At 37.0% G+C, this 16,274-nt stretch overlaps 1 protein-coding gene across 5 annotated transcripts; it reads right to left on the bottom strand.

The window, feature by feature from the left end:
- Positions 1-3,932: 3,932 nt before the first annotated feature.
- Positions 3,933-15,895, bottom strand: LOC132626552 (U-box domain-containing protein 4-like). Of its 5 annotated transcripts, none has more exons than XM_060341462.1 (6): positions 15,514-15,895; positions 9,148-9,224; positions 7,518-7,798; positions 7,173-7,289; positions 5,047-7,032; positions 3,933-4,279 (listed from the first exon to the last, which is right to left on the bottom strand). In XM_060341462.1, exons 2-6 carry the CDS (start codon positions 9,164-9,166, stop codon positions 4,220-4,222), a joined length of 2,463 nt encoding a protein of 820 aa, XP_060197445.1. In that variant the 5' UTR covers positions 9,167-9,224; positions 15,514-15,895; the 3' UTR covers positions 3,933-4,219. The 5 variants fall into 5 exon arrangements, with proteins under 5 accessions (XP_060197445.1, XP_060197444.1, XP_060197446.1 ...); XM_060341461.1 differs by having other exon boundaries at positions 9,148-9,221; XM_060341463.1 differs by having other exon boundaries at positions 9,148-9,221; positions 15,532-15,895.
- Between the last annotated feature and the right edge of the window lie 379 nt (positions 15,896-16,274).

Below are 16,274 nucleotides of genomic sequence, written 5' to 3'. Positions count from 1 at the left end.
ATCAGACGAATTATTAAGCAAACCTAAAAAGGTATTTGGAACAATTTATTATATAGCAAAAATATGTTTTGGCAATGATATTCAAAATTAGCAGTAATCTCACCTAATTAAAAAGAAAATCATCCTTAACAAATATATAATATTTCATAATTGTTAAGAAATTTAATTCACCTTATCAAACATTTTTTTTATTTAATTACCAGGAAAAAATATTCAAACTCAATCTCTTATCTAATTAATTCTGTAATCATCCATATAAAATTTGGATTCACTTATCTTCCTCTTATCTAATACTATATTAATTCTGTAATCTGGTTTATAAAATTTGGATTCACTTATCTAATCAATTTACTCATTTCTCAAACTATGAATTCCACTCTTCACCATATCACATATCATTTCATTCTAATTCTAAGCAGGTTCTCCAAGTCATGACTAAGAACACCTTCTTTTCGACTCTTATTTTCTTTTTCTTTTGCATTTTCCTATTATTCAACTGTTGTTTCGCAAAAACTTCAGTTGAAAGTGTAGGTACCGAGAAATTCTACGTGACAAAAATGCAATGATTTGGCCGCAACGTGTCCCTCTTTCTCCAATCTGCTGGTGATCCTTCATTTCTACCACTTTCTGGTAGTGCCATCGGAGATGATGCTGGTGTAAGTACCGAGAAACCCCACGTCAAAAAAAAGTGCAACCATTCATTGGCCGCGACGTGTTTATCTGAAATCTAGCATTGAGGATACTCCTAAATTTTCACCACTTCCTGGTGGCAGCGATGGCCTTGTGCCTAAATTACCACTTACGCCATTGCCTGATTTTAAATTTCCACCAATTCCTCCACTATTCCCTCCCTTCACTGGAACTCCTACTCATAAGAAGAATTGATGAGTTTTATAAGATTTTTTTTAGTAGAATTTTGTGTATTGTTCTTGTGATAAACAAGAATGGAAGTTGAATAGTTAGCTTTATATTTCTTCTTTCAATTAGATCTTCAAATTTAGACTATATATATATATATATATATATATATTCTATTATGGGTTTTTATTGCATTTTCTTAAAATACTTATCTTTATTGTTGTTTTTTTGGGAGTTACCACTCAAACAGAAACAGAGGAAAATGCTAAGGAACCAAGTGCAAGAATGGTCCCTGAACATATTATCCGATAAACTGGCCGAAAGCGTCACCGGCGAAGTCAATAAGCAAAACGTAACAGAGAGAAGGGGGGAAATCTATTTCAATATTCAATTCACAATCTCCCAATTACAAGCCCTAATTTCCCTATTTATAGAAAGAATATAACCAATTACAAAATAGTCATTTGCCCATGTGCAAGTCACGTTCTACTTAGTTTTGGCTCATAACACCAGACAGTGTTCCTTGACGCCTTATTTTATGATTAATTAATAATATAAAACCTCGAACTAAGATACTGTATAGATTATCCGCAATACTTCTCTTATTTGGATGTAACATTAGAAAATTCTTCTTCGTTGAAAATATTGAAATATGATCGGGTCTATAAGAATGAAGTTTAATATTTAGCCGTCTTTTTTTGTTCAATTAGGTCCCCAAATTAAGACTTTGAACTATTATATCCTTCTGTGGTTTTTTATTGCATGATCTTAACATATCTCTTTATTGTTGTTTTTTGGGAGCAAATACAACGGTTAGTTGAAGACTCAATTGAGCGGGTTTTGTGATTCAGACGCTTTAGTTCGGTGATATTTCAAGGAAATGAGAGTGATGGTCCAAAGGAATGCATGATCGCCATGGCTTCAAGGGTTAGTTGCTCGGAAGTAGAGGAAGTGCATTATTGTATAGCAAGTGATGGGAAGAGAGTTGACAATTTGAATTGGTGCAGTTAGCAAAATAACCAGGTAATAAGCATTGTGACTTTGAAGACTATGCTTGAGGGGTAGTCGACATAGCAAGGATATTTTACTCAAGATGTGATGTAGTGGGAATGCTTCAATGTTATCCAGTTTTATTATGGCAGTCTTATGGCACGGGTGTATCGATGGCAAGTCAACAATTCGGTAATGGAATTTTACAGATGTAGATATTTTGAAGACAAGTGTAAGCTTGGGTGGATGAATTGATCAAATGAGAGGATAGTGACCATGGGAAGGCAGTGAAGAGAAGTTGAGAAAGGACAGAGACAGGAAAGGTGATCATTGGTGATGAGGTCTGAGGGGGTAGGACTTGTTATGGGATTCATATGAAGCGTTTTCTCTATCCTATGGAGTGGAGGTGTACTGAAGTGAATTCGAATAGTTCAAGTATGTGACACGACGGTCACAAATGGTAAGGTGCTCATCTGATGGGAGCCACGAGCTGTGCTAAGTCTATATTGTATGAGATTATGAAAGGTTAAGTGAAGTGTCGGCGGAATAACATTGTGTGTAATAAGCACAAGCGGCTTGGAGTTTCTTTAAGGAAATGTCTATTGGCTTTTGACCAAATGGGAGAGGTTACCCGTTGTGATTGCATCTTATGGGAATAGGCGGTTATAATCCGGCGTATTTGTTGCGGATAGAGGTGGCAATTTGAGCCTATATTTAGAAAATTAGCCCATTTTACCCACATGCTAGTGAATTAGGTCACTCATATTTCAGGTGGATAAATATGAGCTTCAAGTCTCTCTTTAACCCATAAAAATATGGGCAAATATGGGTAAAATATGAGTATCCATATAAGAACACACTAGACCCAATAACAACTCATTTTGAAAATGAGAAATTTCTTTGTTACCTCCCACCCCAACCCTTACCCCACCATGCCCCCCTACCCCCACACATTTTTTTTTATTTCATATACTTTATTTTTCTTTTATAAAAAGATTATAAAAAAGGAGAATTTTTTTCTTACCTCCCACTCCGATCCCTACCCCCACCCCCACCATACCCCCTCCCAAAATTCAATTTCATATATTTTACCTTTATAAAATTTTATAAAAAATGGCAAAAAAAATTCTTACCCCTACCCCACGCTTCCATGACCCCGCCACCCCACCCTCTCCGACCCCCCCCCCCCCCCCCCCCAAAAAAAATCAATTTCAAATATTTTACTTTTATAAAAGTTTTATAAAAAATGGAAAAAAAAATCTTACCCCTCCACGACCCCCTCCCCCCTCCCCCCAACAAAATTTCAATTTTCATATATATTACTTCTATAAAAAATTTATAAATAATGGAAAAGAATTTTTGGTCCCCCACCCCACCCCCTCCCCTACCTCCACACCCCCACCCCCATGCACCCCAAAAAAATCAATTTCACATATTTTACTTTTATAAAAAAATTATAAAAAATGAAAAAAAAAAAATTCTTACCCCCACCCCACCCCTCACCCCTGAAATTTATATGAAAAAATTAATTTAACTTGACAAAAGAAAAAAATTATAAACATACACTTAAAATAATATTACACTTGTATAATATGGATTAACTCATAACCAACCTAGCCATTTATCACCCAACCCATATTTACCCACATAAAATATGAGCGGTTTGAAACCCAACCCATTTTTGTTCAAACCATTTTCAACCAAATCAAATCCAACCAAACCCACTCATTTGCCACCCCTAGTTGCGGATGACTTTTTACCAGGTACCTAATATTATTTGGGAAGGACTGCTTGTAAATTAAGCGCCTAAACTTCAATAGCTCAGTATTTGTTTTGCTCAGGTGAAACAACTTGCAATCAAAGAAAAAACAAGTGGATAGAAACTGCAACAACATTATGCCTTGTCAAATGACATGATAAGACTCCAATACTCACATACCAAACAGATTGTCTGATTACTTCTGTTATCATATTCAACATTCAAATATCTAATCTGGTAAAATACAAGTTCAATGAGCAGCTAACACTGGTTATCAATCTTTGAAATCTAAAGAGAAACCAAAAAGTGTACTTGCATTTCTAAGTAAAGAAAGAAAAGTTGTCATCTATCAATCTCACCACTGTAAAAAGTTACAAAGGCTGCAATCAGCAATTTCTTGGTCGTCTAAAATTTTCTCAACATTTACATACAAAACTATTCAGATGGACTCATCTGAGCCTCCAACTAATTTTACTTTTGCAGATCTCACAAATCTGCAGAACATTCGAGGAACCATGATCTCCACATACATTACTTATAATATCAAATTTACACACATCAATTATCTGTTAATTAAAAGAAAAGTATATGCCCAAATGTTCAATGTATAAATCAGCCCCTTCCTGCATTACCATGCCGTTGATTTCTGAAGAAGCTAAGAAGTGCCTGAGCCTGCATATAATCACAAATATAAAATTTAGACATAACCAAAATCAAAAAGGGCTTAAGCTAGAAACACGGAAGGTGCAAAGAATTCTTATGTTGTCAGTGTAATTTAACTTGTTATAGCCGGTTATTTACTCAAGTTATCATATTATGTTTGTTATAAACAGTTACCTGTTATTGCAGGTAACTTAACCTGATGGTATAAATATATTATACACCAAGAGTGTGTTTGGTATGATGGAAATTGTTTTCCTATTTTCCGTTGTTCGTACTATATATCGTGGAAAATGTTTTTTAACCTCTCCTGTGTGGTTTGCGAGCTATTGCACAGGAGCTGGGTTTACCCTGTGCGCACCCGAAGGGTAGCGGCTACGGGTTCCCATGTCATAAAAAAAATGTTTTCCTCAAAAATGAACAAAATGGAGGAAAATAAAAAATTTGAGAGAGAACATTTTCCGAATCAATAAAACACACCAATGCATCCCCTCCGCTAACCCCCCACCCCCCCACACACACACCAAAACCCCAAACCACCACCACCAAAAGTTGCACTCCAAATTCAATAACCTCGTAGTGTTTTGCTTTGAAATATATGCAAATGCTCTTAAAATTACATTTTCCAACTTGCATACCAAACACAAGAAAAAGAGTAGGAAAATCACTTATTTTCTGAGAACATATTTTCTTGGAAATCATTATCCGTCATACCAAACACACCCTATAAGTGCACAAAAATTGAAAAAAGAAAATGGATGAAGTTTGTGGCATCAAACCTTTTCCTTTGCTCTTGGGGTGCCAGATTGTGACAATGCGACTAATGGAGGTACAGCTCCATCCTGGAGAACTATGTTGCAGAAACGGTTACTGTTAGTGCATAGTTGCAAGAGAGCAGCTGCTGCATTCTCTTTACCCCTTGCAGAGCCCAGCTCAACAACCTCAACAAGTAGAGGAATAGCTCCTTCCTGACCAATTGCTGCCCTTCCCTCAGGAATAGTTGCAAGATTGGACAAAACAGCAACAGCCTTATCAACCATTCCTGTAGCAGGATCCATCAAATCTACGAGATACTTTACCGCACCAGCCTGGATAATACGAGTCTTGTTCTCGTGAAGTATTGACAAGTTAAACAAAGCTGTCGCTGCATCTTTCTTTCCCCTTGGAGTTCCATTTCCCAATAAATCAACCAGAGGTTTGATCGCTCCAGACCTCCCAATCTTCATCTTGTTATCCTCCATCACAGAAAGGCTAAAAAGAGTCGCAGCAGAATTTTCTTTAGCCTCATCACTCCCTGTCTGGAGGACATAAATAAGAGGTTCGATTGCATCAGCATTTGCAATGGCACACTTATTGTTGTCATTAATTGACAAGTTCAGAAGTGCAGTAACAGCATCTTCCTGTACTTTCATGTCTTCTGAATGAAGTAGGTTAACTAACAGGCTAATAGCACCACAATTTGCAATTACCATACGGTTATCCATATTATGCTTGGCAAGTAACCGGATTTCAGCTGTAGCACTTCTCTGCATATCTATGGAAGTGCTCTTCAATTCCTCAACCAACTTTTTAACTTGCTCCTCAAGTTCTGAAAGATCGGCCCTTTTTTCAACCATAGGGGAAGAAATTATTCTTGGAAACCTATCAGATGGTCTACGCCACATCATTTGATTACGAGGTCTGGTCTCTGGCTCCCTTTGAAGGACAGAACCAGCAGGCTTGGAATCCATCACCACATCTCCGGAAGCAACAGCAGCAGCTTCTGACTGTGAGGATAACTTATTTCCATCACCACGAATTACAGGGGAAAAATTTGAATTAGCAAGTGTGCTAGGTGCCGAGGTTGTTCGACTATGACCCAGAGGGGAATGTTCATCAGCTACCAATGTACTGTGACCGTGTGAACCTATCTCTCCAGAGTGGGCCATCCGGTCTTCACTTCTAATATTTATCCTTTCAACATCAAAAGCAAGTACATTACCATCAATTCCAGGTAAAGAATCCTCCGAAGAGGAACGGGGATGAGATGGAGATGATTCCTCTCTTTGGCTTACACTTGACGAAATCAAACTCTTTCTCGGCGAACCTAAAGATTGAGTGGAGTCTGGTGACAAAGAGTTTTTGTCCCTTGTAAGGGGAAAGACATGGGTATCCCTGGATGCACCAGAGTCTGCATGTGTTATGAGGGACGATGGCTGGTTCAAGCTCAAAGACTTCGTTGGATCAGGCAACTTTATGCTATTTATCTCGCACCAGTTTGCAATAAGTGCCTTAACAGTGTAATTAGGAATGAGATTTGTATGTGCCAGAGTTTGTCGTGTCTTGGGGCAAACAGTGAGACCCAGATCAATCCATCTCCTTATAAAAGCTCTCTCATAGGTTTGACCCGAAGCAACAATTACAGGGTCTGTCATCAACTCAAGTGAAAGAGGGCAGCAAAAATCAGGAGGTATTGGCACAGTGGTACAGCTCTGGGATTGTTTCACTGTGACAAAGCAATCGTGCATATGAGAAACAAGAGTTATCATTTGCTCAATATATTCAATGTCATCAGTCTTTTCAGCTTGTTCAGCATTCTCTTTCAATTTTTCAAGGGCCACGAGCTCAAGCAAAAGCTCTTCGTTTGAGTTCAAGCTTAGGCAAGCAGCAATTTTGGCAAAGCTATCTGGGCTGGTTCCTAAGCCTTCCACTTGAGCTTTAATAACCTTTGTGATGGTCATTGATATCAATTCATAATCTACATACTTAATTTTCAGTATATAGAGCTGCAACCAAAACAAAAGACATCCACCTTAGAAATGATGGGAAATCCACAAACATAAATGAAAAAGATTTCACAAGGGTCAGATGAATGCAACTCAAAGGTAGAAAGAACAAACACCGAAGATATGTTCTTAGCACCTACCTCAAGAGTTGTCAAAGTTACATCAGCAGGAAGGCATTTATGACAAGATTTAAGTAGCTCAAGTATTTCCAGGCTACATGTTCGAATTTTCCCGATCAATGCTTCAGCTTGCAGGGCCTATGGATCATCCAAAATCAAAATATCAGCAAACTAGATACAATTTAGCTGAAAGTACTGAAAATGTGTTACATGTTGGTCGTGAAGTTTAGATAAGCACAAAGAAGAAACAGTAGAGTTCTTTTCAATTTTAAATTTTTTAATTCGTATTAAATGCAGACAGTAATAAGATAATCTGCTTTATCAACACATGAAAATTATGACAAAAAGATAGATCTCCAAACATACAAAATAAACTTTACTGCACAATGGTTCCCAGGTTTCAAATAGCTCCCTCAGTTCATCAACACGTTGAGCAAGCGCAGCAAACGCTTCCAGAAGCAGCTCGCCAGAAGCCGCTTCAACATCAACGATGGAGTCGAGAATCGGCTTTACAAGCTTCAGTATATCCTCAATCTTACAGTAATATCTACGAACCAGTTCACCACTTAAGTGATCACTTAATGATAAATGGGATAAACAGGAGATCTTGTTGAGAAGCACTTTTAACACTGATATCTCCATTCCACCTGGTCAATTAGAATCAAAGTCCTCAGTAAACCAAATCAACAGTATACAACTAGATTATACACCTGAGTTGAATTACAGAGGATAAACTGGATAAATTATCTCTTTAATTCAATAGATAAGAAAACTGATGTGCAACTATGCCAAAAACTAAGAGAACTTGAGTCGTACTAATGTATAGATGGGCTCTATCTTGATCATTAGCTTTGGATCTCTAGAACTCATCTGTTGAACTCTCCATCATGGAACAAAATCAGGCTATACCACTAACTAGATAACATTTTGCCAGATTCAAGATATCACATAGAAGAGCAGATTAAGTTTTTGCAAGATGGTGAATTTCTAACCTGACTTCAGCTTGAAGTTTTCTATTCGCGAAAAATCACACCAGGAAGAAGCACAAGCTTTCTAATTGACAGTTTCCAGTAATACAGCTGACTCTTATTAATAAACTCATTTGGGTAAGGACAGGCGGATCCAAGATTTGAAATTTATGGGTTCCTACAACGACCTCAAGTTAATATAAAATAATAACTAGGTTCATAGTCAGATATTTAGTGGATATTTTAATCAACAGGGTTTGAGAAAAACTACTGGGTTCCCGTGAACCCACACATAACACGCTGCTGAATAAGGATCCCCAACATTTTAAAAGGATTAATATTTACTTCAAAAGTCAAAAAGTATATTGTAAGCATGTGTACAAACTATCAGGGTTAGTGTAGAATCTTAAGAGTATGTTAGTCTGAAGATACCTTCTCATCCTATACAAAAAAAATTTCCCATTTTGGAAAATTAATAATTATATTGATATAATAGTACAATCTCCCTGTATAAAGAAGGATCAATTCCTACTTATCTACCTCTGAAGGTAGGGGTTAAGGTCTACGTACACTCTACCCTCCCCCCCACTCGTGGGATTACACTGGGTATGTTGTCATTGTTGTAGTCTCCCTGTATACAAGTGGTATCCAAAAAGTAGAGAACCTCAACTTTACGAAAGAAAACCCACTCACCTGTAATAACATGAACCTCATCGGTACAGTGAAAATTTACAAGAAATCAAAAGTATCTCATTCTTTTTATTGGTCAGAAATCAAAAGAATCTCATCATTTGTAAAACGAGTTTTCCATGACTTCAGAAGCCTCTCCATTTCTTTCTGTTCACCATTCCCTAACATATGAATCATATGATATTAGGAGCTACTTCCCATGCCTGTTTTTCCTGATCTTCCTTTTGAAGGCGCAAACTTAGAAGAAATTCTTTAACAGGGAATGATCCCATGTCAAGCTAATTCAATCACAGTACGCTATAATGCACTAATTATGAGGCACTGGAATGGTCCCATACCTTCAGATAGCTTGCACATATCGCATCAGCATCCTCTTCTTCTTCATGTTCTCAACAGTAAGCATAGCCCCCCTCTGCTAGCCAAGTAGAAAAACAGACATGTTTGGATGCTCTAGAACCTCAAATTGAGTATAGGGGAATTGTATCTATCTCCTTAGTATTTGAAAACACAATGACTTTATTATGAAAAATAAATATTCCTATTTCCACTTTACTTCTAAGAGTATGAGAACGCTTTACCAGTACGCGAGATAACTTATGAATAAAATATTAGGTGCTTATAAAGGATTAAATTTTGTTAGAGTTAGTTTAATGCTCCCTCCATCCATTTTTACTTGTCCTGTATTGACTTGGCACACCCCTTAAGGAGACATAAATAGAATGACAATTTTACTATATCACCCCTAATTATTACTAAGTCATCTAATGATTGAAACCAATCAAAATACTTTAGGAGTTGTGAAGCCACCAACAATTCCATGAAGTTTCCAACCCAATAATTAATAATATGGGTAAAATATGTATGAAATGGTAAATTATCTCTTGGTTTTCCAAACTGGACAAGTAAAAGTGGACATCTATTTTTAGTATATATGACAAGTAAGAATGGACGGAGATATATACTTATATATGTCGTACTATACAACTTTTTATGCCGTAAACATTTATTAGCTGTATCCCAGCACCCGTATTTGCACTCGGTTCCATCCCGTCAAATCCTAGAATTTATGTGATGAAGAACCCGACCTCTAGATCGGCACCCGTATTGGGTACCCGAGTCCGAGCAACATAGATTGGAAGGAAAGAAACAACAGATATTTTGAGAAGAAAGAAGAATCTGTACTTAAGTTCAAACAAAATAGAATATTTGTGCTTAGATTTTGGCACAACAAGGCCGTAGTTGATGTAAATGATAGCTCGAGTACTATTGATTTTATTAGCACATTACAAAGCCTGTATTGGTAATCTTTTTTAGTTGTAACTGCCTCCAGCATCCCCTTTTGCTGGTTTACTAACGAAAGTTACAAATTACCGATGAAAAAAATAGCCGCACCCTTGTAACTGCTCTAGAGATTACCTTACAACACTTAGATTGCCAAGATAAATACTATAGGAGATAATAGTTGTTGTTGCCTGAGCCCTCTTAAAATCCAAAGAAAAAGCATCCTACGGGGCTCCGGTTGAAGAGCCTAAGATTGATGAAGGAAACTTGATCCATTTATTGCGAAGCCCATCCTCTCCATCACAAAATCCAAAGGCCCCAATTGATATGATTATATGGTTTTTCAAGGTGCAGATGCACAGTACTCAATGAGTTCTTTTTTTTTTAGAGTCCACCATTTTACTAACAACAAGTGCAGTTTGTAGAATTTTCCATCCTTTTGCAAAAAAGCAGAGAAAAAATGATGTGGAAGAAAAGAGGACGGGTTTCAGGAACATTTTACCTTGATTAATCCCTTTAACCATTAAAGGTTTAAATAGTTTTTACGCATGTCATAAAATAGGAAATGAATACATAGTTACAGGAATTGTATCATCCTAATTGATTCTAAATATCCCTGATTGATTCTAATTAACTCCAATTGATGTACATAATTGTCAGCGTGGACCACTAACAACCCTTATCCACCTCTCGGCTTCGGAGTCTAGAAACATATTAGAGCTTTATGGGATTTACCGGGGGATCACTCTTCATTCAGGGTGGGTAATGGAAGGAAAATTAGTTTTTGGCATGATGCGTGGCTTGGTCATTCTCCTCTGAAGGATTTGTTCCCCTTTCTTTTCAGACAAGCTTCTAGCTCTCTCTTGTCCATAGCAGAGTCATGGCAGAACAAAGGGTGGTTCATCCCCTTCAGAAGGAACTTTAATGACTGGGAAGTTGGAGAATTCTCACTGCTTTTGGAGCTACTCAACACCAGTGTTGCCAAAGGCACGCTTAAAGCGCGCTTAAGCCCTGAAGCGAGGCTCAAAACTCGTCGAGGCTTCGCCTCGCTTTATGTGCGCTTCAGTGTCGTCATCAAGGCTCTAAGACATACTTTTCCTTGCCATTGAGCCTCTCTTGAAGAGGTGACACTAGATGATTGATATTTCACTTTCTCGTAATGTTTTTACAGTTTCTTTGTCCATATATTTGTTATTCATGATTACTATTATTAGTCTTAGACTAAACATACATATATTTGTAATTTTGCACCATTGCGCTTTTTTTCACTGAAGCCCAAGCTTTATTTGCGCTTTGCGCTTAAAGCCCCAGCTAACCTTAGAGCTTTTTTGCGCTTTTCGCTTTTGATAACACTGCTCAACACTTCTCCTCTGAGCTTAACTTCAGACTCTCTTTTCTGGAATTTCAACTCTAAAGGTCTCTCCTCTATTAGAAGCTGCTATCGCACTCTTATTGGTACATCTTCACAATCCCAGCCTTGGCAGACTATTTGGAAAAGTAAGGCGCCTCACAAAGTCAAAGTTTTGCTTGGTTGGTAGCTCATGGAAAATGCCTTACTCTTGACAACTTGCAAAAAAAAGGCAAAATACTTTGTAATTTTTGCTCTCTATGCGGAAGGGATTGGGAAGATGCAAACCACTTATTTCTGCATTGCAGCTTCACCAGTCAGATTTGGCATTTTATTCTGTGTCATGTGGGTATTAAATGGTGCATGCCTAGGAGCACGGTTGATTTTCTCCTCTCATGGAACAAACAGGATATGCATAAAGCGTCAGGTTACATCTGGAAGCCTATCCCAGCAGTTGTTTGGTGGGTCGTATGGAGAGAGTGAAATGCTAGAGTTTTTGATAACAAAAAGGACAATGTGGTTAATCTCAAGCACAAATGTATATTTTTGCTTAATTTTTGGTGTAACATAACCTCGGCAAATGTTTTAGAGACAGAGGCGTTGGATAAGTTTCTTAGTTCTTTACACTCACTGTAAAGTTATCTTATAGATGTACTTATGTCCAGCTTTTTCTTAAAGTTGGCCCCTTACATCAATAAAATTCTTCCAGTTACCTGTAATAATAATAATAATAATTTTCAATTATCTAGAACCTTACTAAAGTCTATTTACAATTGTTCTTAAGATCTTCCATGAATGCATATGGAATGTTGACAGTTTCTTGTCCAGTACCTTCTTTAGTCTAATGCAGAGCATCTTGGCAATAATCCAGCAGACTTTTTACTAGACTAATGGGTCTGTTATTTTTTCAAAAATGATTTTTCTTTTAAAACTGAAATGGGTCTGTTATTTTTCATTTTTGATATTGGTCCTTCATTATGATTGAGGTCAACAAAGCTTTGAAACCTTTAAAAAACCTCCCAATTTCACGAAAATGTCATACTTTCCCCATATGTCACCCTTAACCTTGTGCCAACATTTTCAGAAGAACATCAAGGTGAAGTCATTCGATCCTGGGGCTTTATCTCAACTCCTTTCCAAACTTCTTCCCTTGAGAATTCCCTTTCCGTCCATTCCTTTATCTCACTCCTATTTGACTAATTTTTGCTCCGTTGATTAAGGTCTCATTGTCACGTATTTCCTATATAATTGTGTCTATAATCTCACATCTTTCCTTTTAGCCTGTTCCTCTCCCTAACAAGTCAAAGTTGAATGAATTATCGTTGTACTAAACTTATGACTCATACATTGAAACTTTGGAGAAGAATAATAAGAAAGTCATATCAAATATATAAATGTCATTAAGGACATGTAAATAGAAGTCGCAACTGTAAATAGTGGGAGAATGGCACGATGTGATGAAGATGTCACAGGCTAAAATGGAAGAGGGCAAGGGTGTGCTATGTGATGAGGAGATACCTAACAAAGTGAAAGGTAAGTTCCATAGAACAGTCATGAGGTGAACAATGTTATATCGAAATTAATGTCACCTCTAACTCCCAATATATTAATATGAATGTGGTAGAAATGTTAATAATAGAATGAATATACGATCATACAAGATTGGACAATTAGAAATAATCACAGCCAGCAGATGGTGCAAGTAATACACATAGAAGATAAAATAAGACGATACAGTCATACAAGATTGGACCCCTAGAAATAACCACAGCTGGCAGACGGTGCCAGTAGTACACAAAAGATAAAATGAGCGAAGGTTTCCTAAGTTAGTCTATGTCTAATCTCTAGATGCACGGGTCAGTAGGCACAACGATACTATGATTGACAGTGTTAAACGGGGACGAGGTTGATCTAACATCACATGGAGCAAAGTATTCCAAAAAGGCATAAAAATCTTTTGAAATCAACGCATGCTAAGCTAACATAATACAATGAAAACAAAGAATATACCAAGACGATATTAACTAGTTGAGGTTAAGTATTATTGCTATTAGACTTACATGAGGTGGTTTTTTTTTTTTTTTTTTTTTTTTTTTTTTTTTTTTTGAAAGGTAAGATTTTATTAATAAAGACCAAGATGGTACAAATACAACAGACCAGCTACTGTCACAAACAGATCACCTACATATCACCTAACTCCTCTAGAAAACCCATATATTGTTCCAATTTTTCCATAACAATTCTCTTGAACCAGAAAAACAAATATAATAAACATCTATTTTTATTCTGGAAATTTGCTGTGTTTTCCCTTCAAAGCAGACCCTATTTCTCTCCAGCTATACTGTCCATAAAACACACATGAGAGTCTTGTTTGTCAGAACTCTTTCTTTCAGGTTAGCAACTTGTATTCCATGTGAGCATAAGTATGGGATATAGAGAGCCTCTACTTCAAGTCTTCTATCTAGTCATTTTATATTGGTTAGAGACTTGAGCTTTATAGTCAATATTGCCACCTGCACACTTATTAGGAAGGGAAATCAGACTTCTACTGAATCCCAGAATTAAGAATTGCTGTTCCGTATTTTTACAGAAACTCATGTGCTATTTTATCAGAATGGAGAATACTTCTGGTAAGTTAGAATCAAGCATATATTCAGCAACACCCCCCCCCCCCCCCAAAAATCCCCACCCAGCTGACTGATTCTCCACAAGTATTTAGTCAACACTTGGCAATCGTATTTTCAGGACATTTATATGAAAAACCACTCGCTTTTTTTAGTGAATATAGTGTTTGGGCCAACTTGCCAATTCTCATCCACCAGGCAACCAGCTACCCAAAAAAAAAAAAAAAAAAAGCACAAGTACCCAATAATCCTGCCTACCAAGACCAAGCAGTTGTGCTTACTCAGCCATTCTTAGGGACGGCATAAACTCACTATTTAGGTTCAAAATTATTATTTAACTGCAGATTGATACTGTCTGAACACAACAACTCTATCTTCAGAAAGAATTAAGAAAAAGATGGACATATGAGACTTTGAAACATGGAAAGCCGGAAAGGCAGGTGGAAATCTAAGAACAGGTTTATCATAAAGATATAAACTTTATTACTATGCTAGAAGTTTCCGTCTAACACTCCCTTCTATCAAGTGGCCGGGGCCATAGGGTGGAACCCTGATCCCCACAACAATCAACTACTGCTCTAACCATGGGCGGAGCTAGGGTACCAGAAGGGTGTTCATCCGTCAAAAATTACACTGTATATACAATCAAAATTATTTTTACGTATATATAGTAGGTGCTTTCTTTGAGCCGAGGGTCTACCTGAAACAACCTCTCTACCTACAAAGGTAGGGTAAGGTATGCGTACACAATACCCTCCCCAGACCCCACTTATGTGATTACACTGGGTTTGTCGTTGTTGTATATATCAGGTGTTGAATCCCGTTGGCTTCTTTATATGTTTACTTCTTTATATTTTAAATCCCCTTAATGAAAATTCTGGCTCCACCACCAGCTCTAACCATCCTCTAAAAGTCGCTGCCTAATGCACGAATGATAATCGATGGGAAATGATCAATCTAGGAGAATCAACTCGAGGAAGGGGAAAGCTAATTCAGGGATGAACCGAGAGAATAGCTATATTGAGAGAGAGAGAGAGAGAGAGAGAGAGAGAGAGAGAGAGAGAGAGAAGAGACTTCTTATTATCTTCAATGAATGAATCTAATTACAATTACAGATTGGCTTTATAGAATGAATAGAGTCGAATACCCCAAACAGAATTCTAACAACTCTAACTGCCCAACTAACCATAGAGCCTATTACAACATGGGTTTCAACTTGCTCCCCAAATTTGCAGCAAAACCTAACAGAAAGATATTTTACTGTTGTACTATCCAAACAATATAGGAAACAAACAAGCATCACCACAGTAAAAATGACTTGCAAAGATCAATGAAAATTACAGGTAATCTCGAGGATCAAAGTGCACCTTAATTACACAGAAACAAGCATTTAAGTGAAAAAAAAAAAAAAAAAAAAGAAGCAGCCATAAAAGCAAATAAAATAATCTCACCAGTCAAAAACTTCAAACCTGATTGTTCTTCCCTTTTGACCACAAGCACAAAAGAGAGAAATCAATAAAAGACCAAGAAGATAAGCTCAAATAGAGGACCTAATTGATTCCACCAACCCCAAGAAATCAACGCGCTTTTGAGGGAATTTTCAAGGTTTTACTTAGCTCAACTTGAAGTTAATTGTCAATTCTGGCAACTTCAACCCTTAATTTGGATGAATTAGAGCTAAGTAGGTAGACACAACAAATAAAATGTCTGGACTTGGGGTTTAGCTTTCTTGATCAATGTTAGTTGGTGTTCGAAAATGGTGATAGACAGAGCCAAGTTGTAATAAATGGGACCTTTCTTTTTTTCTTTTTTCTGTTTTTTTTTTTTATCCTTAACAAGAGAGGTATTTTAAGGTCGATTTTATATGATATTGACTTTGTGTTCCTCCTTGACCCTATGCTTGTGTTAGGTAATAACGGACAATGTTTTCTTTGAAAATATTTTTTAGGAAAATAAGAAGAATTCTAACTTATCTTTTTTGTGTTCATAATGTATAAAAATATTATCTTAAAAGTGTTTGTGTTAGGGGTGTAGGATGGTGGGAACGGGGTAGTCTGGAACCAAAATGCCAAAAACAAATCATTTTGAATCAAAATACCCCAATAAAAAAAATTACAAAACTACCTTTACTGCGCTAAAGCAGTTCACGGAGACGGAGCCGTTAACTACTTTAGCGCAGTATTTTACTGCGTTATAGAAGCAGTCAAAAAAA

The sequence above is a fragment of the Lycium barbarum genome, chromosome 2 (assembly GCF_019175385.1).
Source record: "Lycium barbarum isolate Lr01 chromosome 2, ASM1917538v2, whole genome shotgun sequence".
Classification (NCBI taxonomy): domain Eukaryota; kingdom Viridiplantae; phylum Streptophyta; class Magnoliopsida; order Solanales; family Solanaceae; genus Lycium; species Lycium barbarum.
Note: the sequence above shows the minus strand (reverse complement) of the source record. Positions and strands in the feature narration are given on the sequence as shown.